At 40.4% G+C, this 19042-nt stretch overlaps 1 protein-coding gene across 1 annotated transcript in view; it reads right to left on the bottom strand.

The window, feature by feature from the left end:
• Positions 1-807: 807 nt before the first annotated feature.
• The window catches only part of nxpe1 (neurexophilin and PC-esterase domain family member 1), a 42441-nt gene continuing 24206 nt past the window's right edge, over positions 808-19042 (bottom strand). Inside the window, exons 2-7 of the mRNA XM_031906674.1 lie at positions 16695-16780; positions 15750-15858; positions 13990-14678; positions 9026-9087; positions 3870-4088; positions 808-2156 (exon numbers count right to left, since the gene is read on the bottom strand). Of these exons, the coding sequence (XP_031762534.1) occupies positions 1621-2156; positions 3870-4088; positions 9026-9087; positions 13990-14678; positions 15750-15858; positions 16695-16708 (1629 nt within the window). The 5' untranslated portion in view covers positions 16709-16780 and the 3' untranslated portion in view covers positions 808-1620. The remainder of the gene's footprint in view (positions 2157-3869; positions 4089-9025; positions 9088-13989; positions 14679-15749; positions 15859-16694; positions 16781-19042) is intronic.

The raw sequence follows: 19042 nt of genomic DNA, 5'->3' as shown, positions 1-19042 counted from the left end.
CCGTTGGTTGCAGTTCTCTAGATTTTCTGCCCAAACGGTAAGTGTCACTACTTGTTGCTGCTGAGTCGTATATGCCCTGGAAGCAGGGCAGCCATATCTTTCAATGTTGTGTCTACTTTGATCGACTCCAATTGTGTGGTTATGCTGGAGTGTGAGCTGTTTATTGCTGCCAACAGGTCTGCATCCGATGGCTCGAGTGTAACTGGTTCATGGCTGGGTGACAGAGGATTAAGCAATGCAGGTCCAAGGCCTTTCAGTCATCCATTTGGTGTGGCTCAGACTCACCATGATCTCAGACTCACGATGGTCTGCTCTTCCTCTCTGGCTGTGTTTTCCCATCTTATTTACTTAAAGGGGACCTGTCACCTTAAAAATAATTCCAAATTGTTTTCTATTGTGTTTGTCAAGCAAAATAAACTTTACTTACACTATATAAATTATTTTAATATTATTTTCTTCAGCCTTGGAATTCACAATTGCAGTAAGCAGGCAGGCAGGCACCATATTGTGGACACTGTTATCAAAGCAGGCATTGCATCCTGCCAAAATCTTGTTTCTGTGCCAGTATGGATGGACCTGATGCCCATGTCCATGCACTGGTTACAAAATTACATGGTGAGGAGGGAGGGGGAATGTGAGGAGTGCAGTGACATCTAAGAAGTTCTGAATTGAAAGTGAAAGTAACTTTCTGCCCCACCTCTATGCCTAAAGCATAGAGGCGGGGCAGGCAATATATGATTGACAGCTGGGATTTTTAAATGCCTATATAATGGGTATGGATGTAGTAATAAAAAAGTGATTTTGGGTTTCTTGTTTAATTTGAAAAGGGCTTTTGTTACACAGCTTTTTATGTCTGGGTGACAGGTCCACTTTAAATAAATCTTTCAAACTGGGTGTCTTTTCTGCTGTTGTGGCACTCAGGATAATTAAGCTGTGGAGGAGCTCAGTAGAACACATCTGTACAAGATGCCATCTTGGCTACAGCCCCTCAATTTTTACTTTTAAGCAGAAATGTAGTAACTGGTGCCAGGTTTGCTAAAGGTCATATAACCTATACATAGCAACCATCAATCTGTTGGCTAACTGCACTTAATCTTACAATGATTTTTGGCTTGGGTTACCAGACCAATGTCTAAAAGGCTTGACCATAAAAAGTGTTCATGCCCATAATTGCGGCACCGCACTACACGTACTGCAAATCTTCTGTTTCCTGGCCCCCAGCCAAAAACATCTGGCCCAGGCCTAGGGCAGCATACTGCCCCCTAGCCGCATCTGCACTAGATTTTAATCTCCCGCCCTACCAGTCCTACCAGTGCAGCCAGGCCAAGCAGTGGAAGCAACAGCAGGGACTTCTGATTAAGTAAGGGATGGGGTGCAAGGCCGCGGGGAGAGAAGTGACAGGTTATTGCAGTGTGTAGCAGAGGTTGTCTAATTTTAAAGACCAAAAGATAAGGCAAAGAAGAAGAATCTGGAGGAGGATAAGTAAAAATGCTGAAGGTACTTAGGACATAGAGGTAATATCAGAAGAAAGGAACAGGAGTCATAAAAGGGATTGATGAAGTGCAATGGTGGTTCTGGTGCTACATGCAGAGTGTAGCGGCTATTTGCTATTATACTGAGTTAACAAATATACTTTAAAAACATGTTAATTTGATTTTTAACAGTTGAAGTTGAAGGATGAAGTTGAAATGTACCTAAAGCAATTGACATGTCCCAGGCATCAATAATTCCTACATTCAGTCCTTGGAAGATATCCTTTGTTAACTGATATTGAATAAAGCCATGAAAGTCGCTAAATCGATCCATGCCCACACTCTGTTCCCTGGTGTTTTCTGTTCTTATGATGACCTTTGTATCTGGACTACGAAGAAAGAGCCTTTCTATGGCTTTGCGTGTATTGAGAAGTCTTTTAATAAATAAGGTGATAGGAAATGGTCGGAAGTGATGCCCTAAAGTAAAGACAAAAATAGTTTGTGGGCCACCTTCAAGCCTATCAATTTCTTGATTTACAGTAGAATAATCTTTGACTGTAAAGGCATATGCAATTAACAGAGGGTGGCCATGTTTTTTCCACTGAATATAGACATTTTTTTCCATATCCAGAAGCAAGAGTGTATTAAAGGAGCCGCTTGCATGAAGGTCAAAAAATTTCAAGCCTATTAAAAAAAAAGTAGGGGGGTTGATTATTATTATGTTTTAGAATTTAGTATACTTACATTTTTACATACTTACTTTTTTTGATACTATGGCCTATAACAGATATTAATCAATAAAGGATAAAAATTATATTATTTATAATTTTGTTTAGAATAAACATTGCTGTTCAAACTCATGTTGAATAAAGACAACACCTCTTCACAAAACCCATGTTAGGATTGCAGCTTGATACATATATGGCATTCTTTGAAATTTCAATTCAGAACCTCATAATGCCTACTATACTGACTGTGCTATATTTATTTTATACCCTTGGCTTGATATGTAACACAGAAAATGTACTTGCTTTGTCTTTTACTACAAAGATAAACATCTCTATGTTAAAGGACATGTAAAGCCTACATTTGCCTACAATGTATATCAGTCAGGCATGTCTCCCCCACACTAATGGCATAATTTGTACTGCATATACAGTATCCCCTCCGTTTGCTAGCACCATCACATTTTCCTAAAGCAAATAGCAACTTTTTACACGGTGGCCATTTTTCCTCTGATACATAATCAGTTACATTTAAATCTGCAAACAGCATACACACACACAGACCCTTATTCAGCATACATTTCATCAAGAATACAGGCTCACACAGGCAGAACTGTCTCTGATAAAAGTTCTGCTTTGTTTGAGGTGAGCTCAGGAGAGTTGGTTGGGAGAAAAAAATTGAAGCAGACAGCTAGAGCTGAGTTTCTATGGCAACCAGTATTGCCATCTCTTTACTGGCTGCTACACTGGAGGGCGTGTTTAGTAATCTGAGCTTAGAACAACTGAGCATGCCCACAAGCCAACATCCAAAGCTAATTCCTGAGGGGAGGGGGGCAAGTGGGTTACAGGAGAATCAAATTTAAGTGATTAAGGGGATGCCTCAGCTTTACTATTAACCTCTGGACAACCATTGTGGCAGGTATGGAAAGATTTCAAAGAGGCTGTTCACTGATTACATTTTTGTGTTTGGGGTTTACATGTCCTTTAAGGTGACTGCTTGACCTTTATTGCACAATTCATAAACTAAATAAAGCTTTTAGCATTTGAAACTGTAATTACTCCCCCTGTTTTATTTCTCTAGGAAACTAATGGCCTTTGTTACAACTACCTCTTAACCTTCAAATAAAACATTTTTAAAAATTGCAGTTAAAACGGTAGCCACCACTGAGATGGTTAACACTATGGCATGGTGAATAGCTGAAAGGAAGGACCATCCTACATGCTCAGAATCTCAATGTAAACACACAAACACCTGCCTGGGATTTGGCTTAGGGTTGCAACCTGTCCAGTTTTAGGAGGGTTGTCCTTATCAAAACTCTCTGCCCGGTTTTCCAAATTAGGGAAACTGGGCAGGACTCTTTTAGATTGATGTGGCGGTCAGCCAATTGCCAATCGCCACATCAGATCCCCGCTCCTGATATCATCAGCCTCACCCCCATGACATCACAACCCCCCTCTGGGTTTCAGAGTATCAGTAGATGGCAACCATAGTCTGGCTGCACTCTACACCTTGTGCGGGACATAAAAATGTATATAAATATATAAATGAGGCCTAGGGACTTTTATGTGCAACTGACGTGTAGCCTCCTATGTAGTTTTGTTCTTGACAAATGTATGAATAGAATAACTGCAGTCAGTATTACTGTATGGAATCAAATGGAATCACTCTTACTGTTCATAATGCTTGGGAAATAATGAGCCCACTGGAGAAGTGTTGAATCTCCCATTATATAAATCTTTTTCCCACGGATACATTTGCTGATATCAGATTGAGGATCGTAAGTAGAAAGGTTGCAGAAAGCCGGGTACCAAACATTATTCAAGAAATATCCACTTGGGAATGGTTGAAACATTCCAGTTGAGCATTTTGGCTTAACTTCCTCCCTGTTTCCTGAAAGAAAGATACTTGAAGACCATGGCAGATAAACTATAATATTTTGTTTATATTTTCTTAAGTTCTCTTGACTAATCTAGTAAAAAAATAGAAATGGTAAGTGCTGAATGCGGACACCTTGCTTATTACTTTTATAATTATATATCTGAGTTATCTTGGGAGGCTACTGACACAGTTTCCATTCTGTAATGACACGCTCTTCTGGAAATAGAAGATGTTTCCTAATTCTCAAAATGAACGAGACCATAAGAAACTCCTCTACAGTTGATAGGTAAAATACCATCAAGATTCCAGCATAAAGGGAATATATTTTATTCACCCTTCTTTCCTTTGGTTGGAAAAAAACAATTGCCAGTATCCCTGTGTCAATAGGTACAACTGTGCCTGGTTTGGAGTAGAAGCCAGGAAGGACTAAGTAGTGCAGCTATCAGGAAGACTGCCTTTTGATGCAAGTACTGTTACATAGTTACATAGTTAAGCTGGTTTTAAAAAAGACTGAAGTACATCAAGTGCAACCCAGCATACACACAAACCTATACTGACTTATAAATACACTCACATACATAAACTATAAATACCAACATCAATACTAATTGTAGATTTTAGTATTACAGTAGCCTTGGATATTATGCTTGTTCAACAAATCATCCAAGCCCCTTTTAAAGGCATTAACAGAATCTGGCAACACAACATCACTAGGAAGGGCATTCCCCAACCTCACTGCCCTCAGTGTGAAAAACCACCTACGCTTCTTCAAATGAACATTCCTATAATCTAAAGGGGTGGCTCTGGTCAATTCAGTTTGATATAAGAATACACAAGCATACACAAAAACACACACATGAATATAACACATACATATACATTCACTAACTGTACATACACAAAGTAACTGTTTTTGAAGGCTACTGTATATCAATAGTTACATAGTTAGTTACATAGTTACATAGGGTTGAAAAAAGACCAGTGTCCATCAAGTTCAACCCATCCAAGTAAACCCAGCACACCTAACCCACACCTACCAATCTATACACTCACATACATAAACTATAAATACAACCACTAGTACTAACTGTAGATATTAGTATCACAATAGCCTTGGATATTCTGATTAATCAAGAACTCATCCAGGCCCCTCTTAAAGGCATTAACAGAATCTGCCATTACCACATCACTAGGAAGGGCATTCCACAACCTCACTGCCCTCACCGTGAAAAACCACCTACGCTGCTTCAAATGGAAGCTCCGTTCCTCTAATCTAAAGGGGTGACCTCTGGTGCGTTGATTGTTTTTATGGGAAAAAAGAACATCCCCCAACTGCCTATGATCCTCTCTAATGTACTTGTACAGAGTAATCATGTCACCTCGCAAGCGCCTCTTTTCCAGAGAAAACAACCTCAACCTCGACAGTCTCACCTCATAGTTTAAATCTTCCATCCCCTTAACCAGTTTAGTTGCACGTCTCTGCACTTTCTGGAGCCCAAAACTGCACCGCATACTCAAGGTGAGGCCTTACCAGGGACCTATAAAGGGGCAAAATTATGTTGTCATCCCTTGAGTCAATGCCCTTTTTTATACAAGACAGCACTTTATTTGTTTTAGTAGCCACAGAATGACACTGCCTGGCATTAGACAACTTGTTATCAACAAAAACCCCTAGATCCTTCTCCATTAAGGATACCCCCAACACACTACCATTCAGTAGATAGTTTGCGTTTATATTATTTCTACCAAAGTGCATAACTTTGCACTTATCAACATTGAACCTCATTTTCCAGTTTGCTGCCCAGTTATCTAATTTTGTCAAATCGCTCTGCAAAGCGGCAGCATCCTGCAAGGAACTTATAGTTTTGCACAATTTTGTGTCATCAGCAAAAATAGAAACAGTACTGTCTATGCCCACCTCCAGGTCATTAATAAACAAGTTAAAAAGCAAAGGACCAAGGACTGATCCCTGTGGTACTCCACTAACCACACTGGTCCAATTAGAAAATGTTCCATTTACAACCACTCTTTGTACTCTATCCTTCAGCCAGTTCTCTATCCAATTACAAATATTATGTTCTAGGCCAATATTCCTTAATTTGATCATTAACCTTCTGTGAGGTACTGTATCAAACGCTTTAGCAAGTCCAAGTAGATGACATCAACTGCCATTCCAGCATCAAGGTTCCTACTCACCTCCTCATAAAAGGCGACTAAATTAGTCTGGCAAGATCTGTTACGCATAAAACCATGCTGGCACAAACTAATAGTATTGTGAACTGCAATGTATTCAAGTACCCTATCCCTTATTACCCCTTCCAAAAGTTTTCCTACTACTGATGTCAGACTAACAGGCCTATAGTTTTTTTAGCAATCCGCCAGTCTCTCTGCACCATGCCAGACCTCAATGAATCCTGAAAAATTAAGTGAAGAGGTTTGGCAATCACAGCGCTCAGCTCATTTAATACCCTGGGATGAATCCCATCCGGCCCTGGACCTTTGTTTACCTTTACATGTTCAAGTCTCTTTTGAATTTCCTCCCGAGTGACCCATGCGTCAGTATCTAAATTACTAGAACTGGGCATATTACAAGGGAAGCCTTCATTATCTGGCTCCTCAGATGTATAGACAGATGAAAAATAAGAGTTCAAAATTTCAGCTTTTTTCCCCGTTCTCATCAACCAACTTACCCCCCCGTGATAATAAAGTTCCCACCCTTCATTTTTTTACTATTCACATAATTAAAAAATAATTTTGGATTCTTTTTACTCCTAGCTGCAATATCCCTTTCCATTTCTATTTTAGCTTGCTTGATAGCTTTTTTGCATGCTTTATTTGCTTCCTTGTACCTGATGAAAGTTTCTGCTGTCCCAGCTAACTTGAATGCCCTAAAAGCACGTTTTTTCTTACCAACCTCGACAATAACACTTTTATTCAGCCACGGTGAGGGCAGTGAGGTTATGGAATGCCCTTCCTAGTGATGTGGTAATGGCAGATTCTGTTAATGCCTTTAAGAGGGGCCTGGATGAGTTCTTGATCAATCAGAATATCCAAGGCTATTGTGATACTAATATCTACAGTTAGTACTAGTGGTTGTATATATAGTGTATGTATGTGAGTGTATAGATTGGTAGGTGTGGGTTAAGTGTGCTGGGTTTACTTGGATGGGTTGAACTTGATGGACACTGGTCTTTTTTCAACCCTATGTAACTATGTAACTATAAAGGTTTTGCTTTGCGATGCCTCTCCTTGCTTACAAGGGGGATATACTGTTGTGTATACCTACAAAGCAATGTTTTAAAGATGTTCCATTTTCCTTCTGTGTCTAACCCCATGAAAAGCCTTTCCCAGTTGACACATTGCAGAGATGCCCTTATACTGGCAAAGTCTGCACGTCTAAAATTGAGCGTTTTAGTTACTCCCTTATAGCGCTGTCTCTGCAGCATTATCTCAAAGGAGACCATGTTGTGATCACTGTTCCCCAAATGCTCACCCACACAAATGTTAGAGATGAGTTCATTATTATTAGATATCACCAGGTCCAAAATAGAGTCATTCCTAGTGGGTTCTTGAACCGCCTGAAATAAAAAGTTGTCATTTAGCATATTTACAAACCTACTAGCTTTTTCTGACTTAGCCACCCCATTACTCCAGTCAATGTCCGGATAATTAAAGTCCCCCATAATAACAACTTGATCCTTGCAGGGCATTCCATTATTAACAATTGTTAAAATTCTAGATATTTTTTTCATGTTGCAGAATTCTTCCTAGAAATCCAGCATCTTTTAAATGAAAAATCGTGATGGAACGTGCTGAGAAAAGTTGGGTATCAGGACGATTTATTGAAACTTCTCCAAAACCCACTAGTCCTCCCCATCTGTTCCACTTTTTGCTTGTTCCTTTCTCAAGCTGTGCGGAAGTGCTGGTAGCACTTAGCATTTGCACTGTAGGATAGGAATTAGGTGGGCCTAAATTCCATATGATTGGTTCTTCATAGCAACTTTGGGGAGAAAAAGAAGGCAGTTCCTCCTTATCTGTATAACTGGAATCAAGTGGTAAAAGAGAGCATCTGGCAGAGCAATGCAGCAACTGGTAGAAGGGAGGTCTCTTTTATACAGAACTTGGGCTACCAACTCAAGAAAAGATACTTTTACAGCTTGTAACATCAATGTTTTTAGTGTTTTGGGGGATTTCTACACCCATGTTTGACTTGTTTTGTTTAAAAGAAGAATAAAAACATGTTACTGAATCATACAATTATTTATCATTATATATAGGACATTGAGACATTCTGTGCATTAAGCTACTAAGAAATGCCCTCTCCTTTAAGCAAAACAGAGATTGTTTGTCAATATATTGCAATATACTTCAAGCTGGCCAGCTAAGTCAAAGTCATGCCCTCTGGCCAGTCCTACAATTACTTATCTGATTCATTTAGAATTTTATTGCTTCAATATACATTTAACAAAGGGACTGAGTTTTACCTGCAACTTACTTGCTTGTAAGGATAAAATTCCCAAATGGTTGCCCTTTTCTTGACCCCCTGGGATCACCTGATTGTAGCTGGGAACATGGGAGCTACAACATGGAGCTGGCAACTGCTCCTGCATAAACTATAGCAACAATGGGAAAGTTGTTTTCTATATGTATTTTGTGGTTGCAGCCTCATTGCACCCCCACCTAATGGTTAGTGGTGAGCTTTAGTGGTCAGCACAACTTTCCCTTGTTTGCTATAGTGTAATCTGATTTATGCCTTATGTCTTATTTTTATATAATTGTAAGACACAACAATGGCTGATTCAAATTGGATTGCAGAACAGTCTCTTCTTGTTTATTCACTCTATTGACAAACTGTTACAGTATCCATTTTACTCGACTAGATAGAATATTTTTCGATTGGACAGTATCCATTTTAGTTTGAGTCAAATAAAAAAGGTAAGAAAACTTACTTTTACAACTCACAACATCAATGTTTTCAGGGTTTTGGTGAATTTCTACACCAATGTTTGACCTGTTTTGTTCAAAAGAAGATTACAAATAAAAATATGTTACTGAAACATACACTGATATATGCTTTATGTCTTATTCATATATAATTGTAAGACACAACAATGGCTGATTCTAATTGGATTGCAGAACAGTCTCTTTTTGTTTATTTACTCTATTGACGTAACTGTTTAAGGGCATAGAAGCAGAACAGGAATGACTTTTATGCCAGGAGAAGACCTATCCTGATCACAGCAAAAGTGCTAGGCAGCCAAGACTGAATGTAATAGAAAATGAAAAACAATGTTACATTATACTTGTATATGAACGCTGTGATTGGGATGTCTACTTCTGTAAAACAAGTTACTTTAATTAATAAGTACATTAATCTATACTTTACTACACCTTTGTTTGTTAGGCAGGGCTGGAACTAGGGGTAGGCAGAAGAGGCTCCTGCCTAGGGTGCAGTGGTGGTGGGGCGCCTGGCAGGTAGCTCTACTTTTACCTACGTCTAATTCCATACCTTTCCCCCCCCACTGCAGCAGCCTGGCAACTCCACTGTCCTGTGTGTGCGCACATTGCGCGCTCATTTACGCATGCGTGCTTGTACACACGAGGGGGTGGGGCTGTTTGGGGCAGGCCAAGGCGACCAGATTGCCTAGGGTGCCCAGTCGACTTATCCTGGCACTGCTGGTAGGTAGGAAATTCCACTAAGGAGGTTCTAGATAGGTTTCTCCTATTACACCTGAAGAGAATTTCCCCAGGAGAGGTTATATAAGGTAGTAAACACTACTACTTCCTCTTTTGGCCGTTAAAGAAGGGGATAGTGTATAACGCCTGGGAGCCTGAGGTAGGCCACCTCAGTAAGATAACTGGCAGGAGAGATTAGGTGAGATAGTGGTAGGAAAGAGTTGTTGGAGATCATTGCAGATGGTGAGAGTTAGTGAGAGTGTAGCGAGATGGGCAGATGAGGCTCCAGTTATCAGAAAGTGAGGCACCAGTGTCCTGACAGTTCTTGCCTTGTTAGGGACTCAGAGAGTAGGGTATGAAGGGCCATGTGTACCTGGACTGTAAGCCTGACCTGCTGATAGTCTGGGGCAAGGAATTGCATCCCTGACAGATAGGTAAAATGAGGGAAGTAGGCAGGAGGCTTGGACTTGGTGGTCTTGAAGAACCTTAACTGTATAGAGTGTGTGTCAGGAGATAAGCGTACAAGGATTGATGCTGTACTGGACTAGTGGCTGTTAATAAAACTGTAATTGAGTTCCTTGGAAGTGTGTTGTGTTTATTAAGATTACAGACTGCTACAGGCTGTCCCAGAAAAAGGGTTCGTAGTGTGTGACTTTGCAAGTGTGTGGTGATTCCAGGTTTTTCTCAGTGGATTGTGTGAAAATGTCATACAGTCTTTTGTCTTAAACAGGACGCTAATGTAATTTTTAACTCATTGTAATCCAGTGTTGCAATCTCCTAATCTGAAGGCTAACTGCAAGTGATTAATGGAAAAAGTACACACACAATAGCGTAAGTAATTTCTTTATCAATTTATTTTTTGGGTTTAAAACCCCCTTTGATTATAGTGATCCTAATTATGGAAAGATCCCTTATCTGAAAACCCCCCAGTCCCAGGCATTACAGATACTAGATCCTATACTTATAGCAGTATTAGTATCCACTACTTTGTATATGTAGGCGCTGCTTTAGGCTGATGGCACAGGTCATGCTTTGGTTGTCACTGCCATTAGCTAGAAAACAGGAGCCAGGAGCAGTAATGCTACTATCCACTTCTTGTAACATTATTAAATGAAAAGCTGCTGTCTGATACAACGTTGACAAATTAATCTCCATGTAAAAATGCTCACTTCTACCTGGCAACACAGTATATTTAAATGCAGCTTTCGGATGCAAGTTGGACTGTTTTTTCCCCCATAATGCAATGTTATTTAAAACTTTATTGCAAACATGCAGAGTTGCATTCAATGCAATTGCACACAATGCACCAAATCACATGTACTGCTGTGTGTGTACTGGAGTACATAGTTAACATAGTAAGTGGTTCAGGGAGGGAATTACACAACTCCCACAGTAAAAAATTACAGTTAAAATATTTAAATGGAACCTCCTCTCCTTTAAATGGAGTGGGTGTCCTTGTGTCAGTTGGAAGGGCCTACTGGTAAATAAAGCATTACAGAAGTTATTATATGATCCTCTTATATATTTATACATAGTTATATCTCCTCTTAATGTAAACAAACCTAACTTGGCCAGTCTTTCTGAGAATGAGACTTTTCATACCCTTTACCAGCTTAGTTGCCCTTCTCTGGACCCTCTCCAATTCAATAATGTGGACCCAGTACAGAACCCCAAGGGACCCCACTAAAAACCTTACTTCAAGTAGAGAATGTACCATTAACAGTGTTGGACTGGCCCACAGGGATACCAGGAAATATCCCAGCGGGCCCTCCTGCTTCTATCCATTTGGCTTAATTCATAATCATTACTTATTGTTTTATCGGAACAAAGCAACTAAATATTTAGAAGAATAGATTATAGTATGTAAAGATAAAAAAACTAGGAAAATTTAGACTGATTAGGAAGTGGATGAAAAATAGTTTGGAGAGTGCGCCCATGGTCTAAGGTTTGGTGGGACCCTGGCATCCCAGTCCAACACTGACCATTAACAACCACCCTCTGTACCCGATCCTGTAGCCAGTTTCCTATTCATGTGCAAACAACTTCACTAAGAACAATAGACCCCCAAACAATGCGCCAAATCGACCGGGTTCAATAGAGATAGAGAAGGGGGGGGGTAGAACTAGGCTTAGGCAGAAAGATCATTAGTTCAGTTTTTGTTAGGTTCATTTTGAGGTGGCGTTGATTCATCCAATTGGAGATAGCCAGGAGGCAGTTAGAGATTTGAGTCTCAGTTACAACTGTTAACGAAGGGGTCGAAAAGTAAATTTGGGTATCATCAGCATACAGATGATATTTAAAGCCAAATGAACGGATAAGATCTCCCAAAGACAGCGTGTAAAGGGAGAACAACAACGGCCCAAGTACAGCGCCTTGGGGTACCCCCACATTAAGAGGAACTGGAGATGAGGTTTTGTTAGCATAGGAGACAGTGAATGAACGGTTAGAGAGGTAAGAAGAGATCCAGGATGCAGCCTGACTACGGAGACCAATCGAATGCAGAATCTGCATCAGGAGGGAGTGGTCAACCGTATGAAATGCAGGCGATAGATCTAGGAGGATTAGTATAGAAAAGTGACCTTTGGCTTTGGCAACCTGAAGATCGTTTGTAACTCTGCACAACGCCGTCTCAGTAGAGTGCGCAGGCCGAAAGCCAGATTGCAGCGGATCCAATAAATTGTGTGCATTAAGAAAGTTAGTTATACAGGAGAAGACAATATGCTCTAAGATTTTGGAGGCAATCAGTAGAAGCGAGACAGGACGGTAGTTAGAGAGACAGGACGGGTCCAGCATGGCCTTTTTAAGGATAAGCTTGACACAGGCCTGTTTGAAGGAAGAGGGGAAACTTCCAGAAGTCAGAAAAGAGTTGAAGATGTGAGTGAGAGCTGGAGTAAGTTCAGCAGTATAGTGTTTAAGCAGAGAAGAAGGCATAGGGTCTAGAGAACAAGTGGTGAGGGGAACCGACAATAGAAGCCGGGAGACTTCAAAGACAGTTACGGGACCAAAAGAGCTAAGACATGCAGAAGGGGGCTGAGGAATGAGAAGCTGGTTAGTATTAATAGAGGGGGGAATTTGATTGCGGATGGACTCCACTTTGTTCATGAAGAAATCAGCAAAGTCCTGGGGTGAGGTAATGGAGTCTGTGAGGGACGCAGAAGGGTACTGAATATAGAAAACAGGCGTTTCGGGTTGGATTTATTATTGTTTATAAGGGTGTTATAGTATTCCTGTTTAGCTTTCGACAAGGCAGAGTTGAGGCAGGCCAATAGGTATTTATAATGGATAAAGTCCGCTTGCATATGGGATTTCCTCCACATACGTTCCATAGACCTGGCACAGGAGCGTAAGAATTTGGTGCGCACATTCAGCCAGGGGCGTGGGTTTTGAACCCGAGTACGCTTAGGCTGAAAGGGTGCAAATGGATCAATGGTGGAGGCTAGTATGCTGTTGTACTCACTAACCAGGGTATCAGGGTCAGACATCTCATTAAAGGAGGAGAGACTGGACCTGAAAGAGCGAGCTAAGGCCGGGAGGTCTATGTCACGTGTATTTCGAATTTGTAAAGTGGGGGAAGGAGCAGGTTGGGAAGGAGAGTGAGAGACAGAAATTGTAACCAGGTGATGGTCAGAGAAGGGGAAGGGGACACTCTTAAAATCAGAAAGGGACAGATTTTTGGTAAAGACTAAATACAGAAAGTGGCCATCCTTATGAGTCGGAGCATTTGTCCACTGCTGGAGTTCAAAGGAGAAGGTTAGGCAGAGTAAACGTGAGGGCCAGGGTTGCAAGGGATCATCAGTGAGGGAGTTGAAATCCCCAAGGATGATTGCAGGGCCGTCAGTAGAGAGGAAAAAAGAGAGCCAGGTTTCAAAATCAGAGAGGAAGGTAGCAGGGGAGGAGGCTGACAGGGGCCTGTAAATGACAGCCACCCGTACAGAGGATGGAAGATCTGAAGGGCAGGCACTTCAAATGAGTTAAACAAAAAAGCGGGGGGAATAGGAATAGATGCGAACCGGCACTCAGTGCAAATATGCATGTTTGGACAAAAGTACCTTTAGTGAATAGCATCGATATGTGCACAGCTTTTAGTTCATTTTAATTTACCTCCATTTTTGGTACCAAATAAAGCTTTCTTTACATTATTTGCAAAGGTGCTTTTATTATTAAACAGGGTACAATGGCATTTAAAACCTGTGTGCCCTTATATTTTAAATATAATAATGTATAAAAGAAAATTTACCTGAGGAATAGAGTCTTCTCCAATGCACTAAGATACGTATGACTTCTATCTTTACTTGTCACTGCAATTAGAGACTCACAAGGCACATTATGAGGTTTGATACAGTAAAAAAAGTCTTTATCTTCCTTAGCCCCATATTCACAATTTTCTGTATCTGAATCTAAATAAAATCCACATTCTGACTCCACCTTCTTAGATCTGTTATCATAATGTCCAGTGAAGATAATGTTTTTATACCCAGAATTTCTTGCTTTCCATAGAGCTGACACTCCTTCACTAGGATGCATTAAAAGAATTGATATTTTTATGTTTCCTTCCCAGAATAAGGTAAAATGAACCTTGTATGTTCCATTATTTAGATCTTCAATTCTTCCTGAAGCTCCAGCTTCAACTTTTGGAGAAAAAATTCTTGCTCTCAAGAAATCCCCACCATAGGTTTTTTCTTTGCCAATATGATTAAACATGGTAACCTGGACAGTTAAGAAGTCTCCAACACAGTACTGTTTCTTTAAATCCAATACTATTCCTCTGCTATTCTTAGCACTGGTTGTAGAATTGATATGCGTGAAAGAAACACTGGGGACTTTTTGACTGATGGCATTGAATATCTCTGTTATTCTTTCTTCATTGTCTGTAAATGTAGCAGGTGGCTTTGTATATTTTACGTGAAGATGACTGCATTCTAGAGGCTGCCAAAAAATAATAATGCTGTTATCAGGGCCGCCATTGGGGGGAAGAAGGGTACATTTATGCCATGCCCCGTGATATCATCTTTCATAAGGGGGCCCTGTCGCATCTTGCATCACAAAAGTTATGCAAATTGTGTAAATTACTTCCACAAAAACTGGTCGGTAATTAATTTGAATAACCCTCTCTTAAGGTGGCCATACACGTTAAGATCTGCTCGCCAAGCGAGCAGATCTTCTCCTGATATCCCCACCTACGGGTGGGTGATATCGGGTGAATTTAGGCTAATTTGAGCTGATGCGGTCCCTGATCCGGCTAAATTTTTCAACCTGCACAATCAATATCTGTCCAATTTTAGGCCAGATGTCGGTCGTGCAGGCCCGTCGTTTGTGCCCCTACGTGGGCTGATTAGCTGCCGAAACGATCTAAGGGACGGGATCGGCAGCTACAATCGGCCTGTGCAGGTGTCGGTGCTGCTCTCTGTACAGCTGAACATTGCAGCCAGTTAGAGCAGCTGCCCTCTTATAACTCTTCCAGCCTAACAACTCCTTTGCACAGAGAGGGAGGGGGTGTGAGTACTCAGAAGTGTCTTAAGCCATAGGAATCCTTTCAGCACATTCAGTTTTCCTAACAACAAGCGACATGGCCAAACTGTTGGTATGGCGTGATTGTGGTCATGGGGGGGGGAGCAGCATATAAATTACTTGTGCGGGGCCCCAAAGTTTCTGATGGCAGCCCTGGCTGTTATAAAGTATAACATTTTACAGTGCAACTAGGGATGCATCAAATTCAGGACTTGGTTGAAACTAAGTTCTTTCTGGAATGTTTGGATTTATCTGGATCTTTAATAATCGGCATCACAGAGTCCAATAGTCATTAAACTTTGAAACACTGGATAATAGTTTGCAGCAAATGTTTGTTCACACTGGATGTATTTGTATCAACTAAATATATATATAAGGTTTAACCTTTTAAAGGATTCTGTGTTTGGCCAAGTCTAAATGATATGATGTTAGTGCACCCCAGCATTAAACATAAAGTGGTCTAATTGGTGTAGCAGATTGTAAACATACCTTTAATAAAACCCAGTGAATAGTGAAGCTTAACAACATGATGAAAGCTAATAATAGAACTGAAGGTACTCTTAAACATTTTGCAATAGCCTTGAACATGGTGAAGGTTCTGAAAAAAAAAGGAAAAATTGTCCGAATATATTTACATGAGTAGGTGTAACTATATGAATAGTGCAAATAGAATATGTTATAGTCATTGTTATTATTATGTATATATCTGTGGTTTAAGGGCTCTGGCACACGGGGAGATTAATCGCCCGCGGCATGGCAGGGGTAGGCAACTCAGGGAGATTAGTCGCCCGTGAACAGGGAGTTTTGCCGCGGGCGACTAATCTCCCCGTGTGCCAGAGCCCTAAAGGGGACCTATCACCTTAATAAATAATTCCAAATTGTTTTCTATTGTGTTTGTCAAGCAAAATAAACTTCCCTTACACTATATAAATTCTTTTAATCTTATTTTCTTCAGCCTTGGAATTCACAATTGCTGCAAGCAGGCAGGCGCCAGCTTATCGACACTGTTATTAGAGTTAGCTTCACATCATACCAAAATCTTGTTTCTGTGCCAGTATAGTGAGACCTGATTCCCATATCCATGCACTGGTTACAAAATTAGATGGTGAGGAGGGAATGTAAGGGAGGTGACACACAGGGAGATTAGTCGCCCGCAATTAATCTTCGCTACCGCAGGTGACTAATCTCCCCAAAATGCCATCCCACCGGCAAGAATGTAAATTGCTGGTGGGATGGCATATGTGTCGCTTTGGTTTCCCAAAGTCACACGAAGTTGCCTTGCAAGGGACCTCTGGTGACTTTGGAAAACCAGAGATTAGTGCCCGCAATAGCTAACATTTATCCCGGGAAACTAAACTCCCCATGTGTCACTGCACTAATGAGTGCAGCAACATCTAAAAAATTCTGAATACAGTATTAAAGGGGAGCACTCACCGGACCAACTGCATCTGGAGCCCGTGCTGTTGCGTCACCAAAGACCCCCAATCCAGGCGTAATTCATCAAAAATATGGACGGAGTACTGGGATTCCAAATAAAGTAAAAAGTCACTTTTATTAATTCATTTAAAAGCATCACAGAGAGCTAGACATCCAGCTTTACGCGTTTCATGGCTTCTCGACACGTCATCAGAAGCTGCTAAAGTGCCCCCCAATCATCAAACATTTAAATGCACACCTGGGCACACCCACATCAAGTGTTAACCCGATACGTGTAGCAATAAATTATACAGTGAATAAAAAGATTAAAAACAACATAAACTGTCATACATGATATGATATAGGTCAAGTCCAAAAAAGCCATAATCCACATAAATTGCAAATTAAATGAAATTCACATAGAATATGCTAACCATTTTATGTATTAATTTTATGTTCTCGTTTTATTTAACCTGGTAATTGAGTGAGCATACTTCATAATATACCTTATGTCTAGCTTATTTATTTATGGCTCACATGATCCGTTGTACACTATTTTACAATTACAATTTATAATTCCAAAACAAATTATGTGTGCACATATATACAGGTAGATTATAACGCATTTTCCAACCACGTACACTAACAAGTAATTGATCTAGTTTATATAGCTTAAATAATCCACAAGTCCACCGTCCCGTTAATTCGCCAATTGGCAATTAGCAATAGCAAGAGACTTCCCATTCCCTATTAAGAAGGCCACCATACTGCTCCACAGACTGAAGATGGTAAATCAAATATAACTCTTTCGCAGATAGTTTGATCTCCTGATTACCCTTCCTAATATTCCATTTAGGCTTTTCTATAACCTGAAAAGTTACTGCACTCCTACTGGCATGTGTCTCAATAACATGTTTTGCTATGGCAGATCTCGTATCATTTCGTTCGATGGCAGACATGTGTTTGAGAAACCTAGGACCAGCCCTCCGAATGGTCTTACCAACATACTGGGCCCCACATTCACACGTTGCTAAATAAACTATACCCCTTGATTGGCAATTAAAATATTGTGGGATTTTATAAGTGTGCCCACTGCTGGTGCATGTGAAAGTCTTAGAAACCTTAATGATACTACAGGCTTTGCATCTACTCCTACCACATCTATAAGTGCCCTTGTAACATAACCATGCCGCCCCATGTTCATTGCACTCAGTAGTATATAAACTCTTAGAAATCCAGGAGGCTATATTCCTCCCTTTCCTAAACACAAATAGGGGTTTCTTATCTAGGGTATTACTTACAGTAGTACTGGGTCCTGTAATAATACACCCCACTGTCTACGTATACTCCTTTGTAAAATTGTCCCACTGGGATGCCCTTAATACAAGTTCTAAAAAGTTCTGAAATGAAAGTGAAAGTAACTGTCTGCCCTGGGCAGGCAATATGTGATTGACAGCTGGGATTTTTAAATACTTTTATAATGGGTATTGACGTGTTCATTAAAAATGAGTTTGGGTTTCATGTTTAATTTGAAAAGGGCTTTTATTATACAACTTTTATGCCTGGGTGACAGGTCCACTTTAAGGCAAAAGGAGAGCCAGGGTAATTATCAAGGTGGTTGATAGAAGTGTAAATAGATAGCAGGAAAAGTATTAAGATTGTTAAATGGAAACTCACATTAAGGCTTTCACTTTTCTGCAATAACAATAACATTTTTAGCTGTCAGTGACCCCCATTTGAAAGCTGGAAAGAGTCAGAACAGAAAGGCAAATATTAAAAATACTGAAGACCAGTTGAAAAGGTGCTAAGAATCGGGCATTCTATAACACGCTAAAAGTATGAACCAAACTTAAAGGTGAACCACCCTGTGAGCTAAAAGTAAAAGTTTCATATTGTTACAGACCCGTAGATCTATATGTGCTCAGTGCTAACACATTAGGGTTGATTCAATAAAGTGCGATAACGCTTATTGCATGCTTTTTTGCGTTAAAATTGATGCGCAAAAAAACATGCAATTCGCTAAATTAGGCCTTCCCATACAATGTCCTAGGGGCTGGTACCCAAAAGGCATCCAACAAAAGTGGTGTATATGACCCCTACACCCCCCTTTATTTTTATGGATGGGAGAGGGAGGTGGCAGTTAGATTAGGGTCAGTCAGTAATTAGGCATAATTATTTAGGGGCCTTACTGCCTCCTTTTACTTTTTTTGTTTTCTTTGTTCCCAATTTCAGGGGAAATATGTTTCATTTAATAAGTTAAAGGTTTATGCTCAGCGCCCACTGCCTCCCTCAATAGACTTTCCCAAGGTTGGGGTATTCTTTAACCTCAGCAGCTCCTTTTGGTTACCTGTCTGTGCAGACACCAG

This window comes from Xenopus tropicalis, chromosome 7, assembly GCF_000004195.4.
Source record: "Xenopus tropicalis strain Nigerian chromosome 7, UCB_Xtro_10.0, whole genome shotgun sequence".
Classification (NCBI taxonomy): domain Eukaryota; kingdom Metazoa; phylum Chordata; class Amphibia; order Anura; family Pipidae; genus Xenopus; species Xenopus tropicalis.
This window is presented reverse-complemented; position numbering and strand designations above follow the sequence as displayed.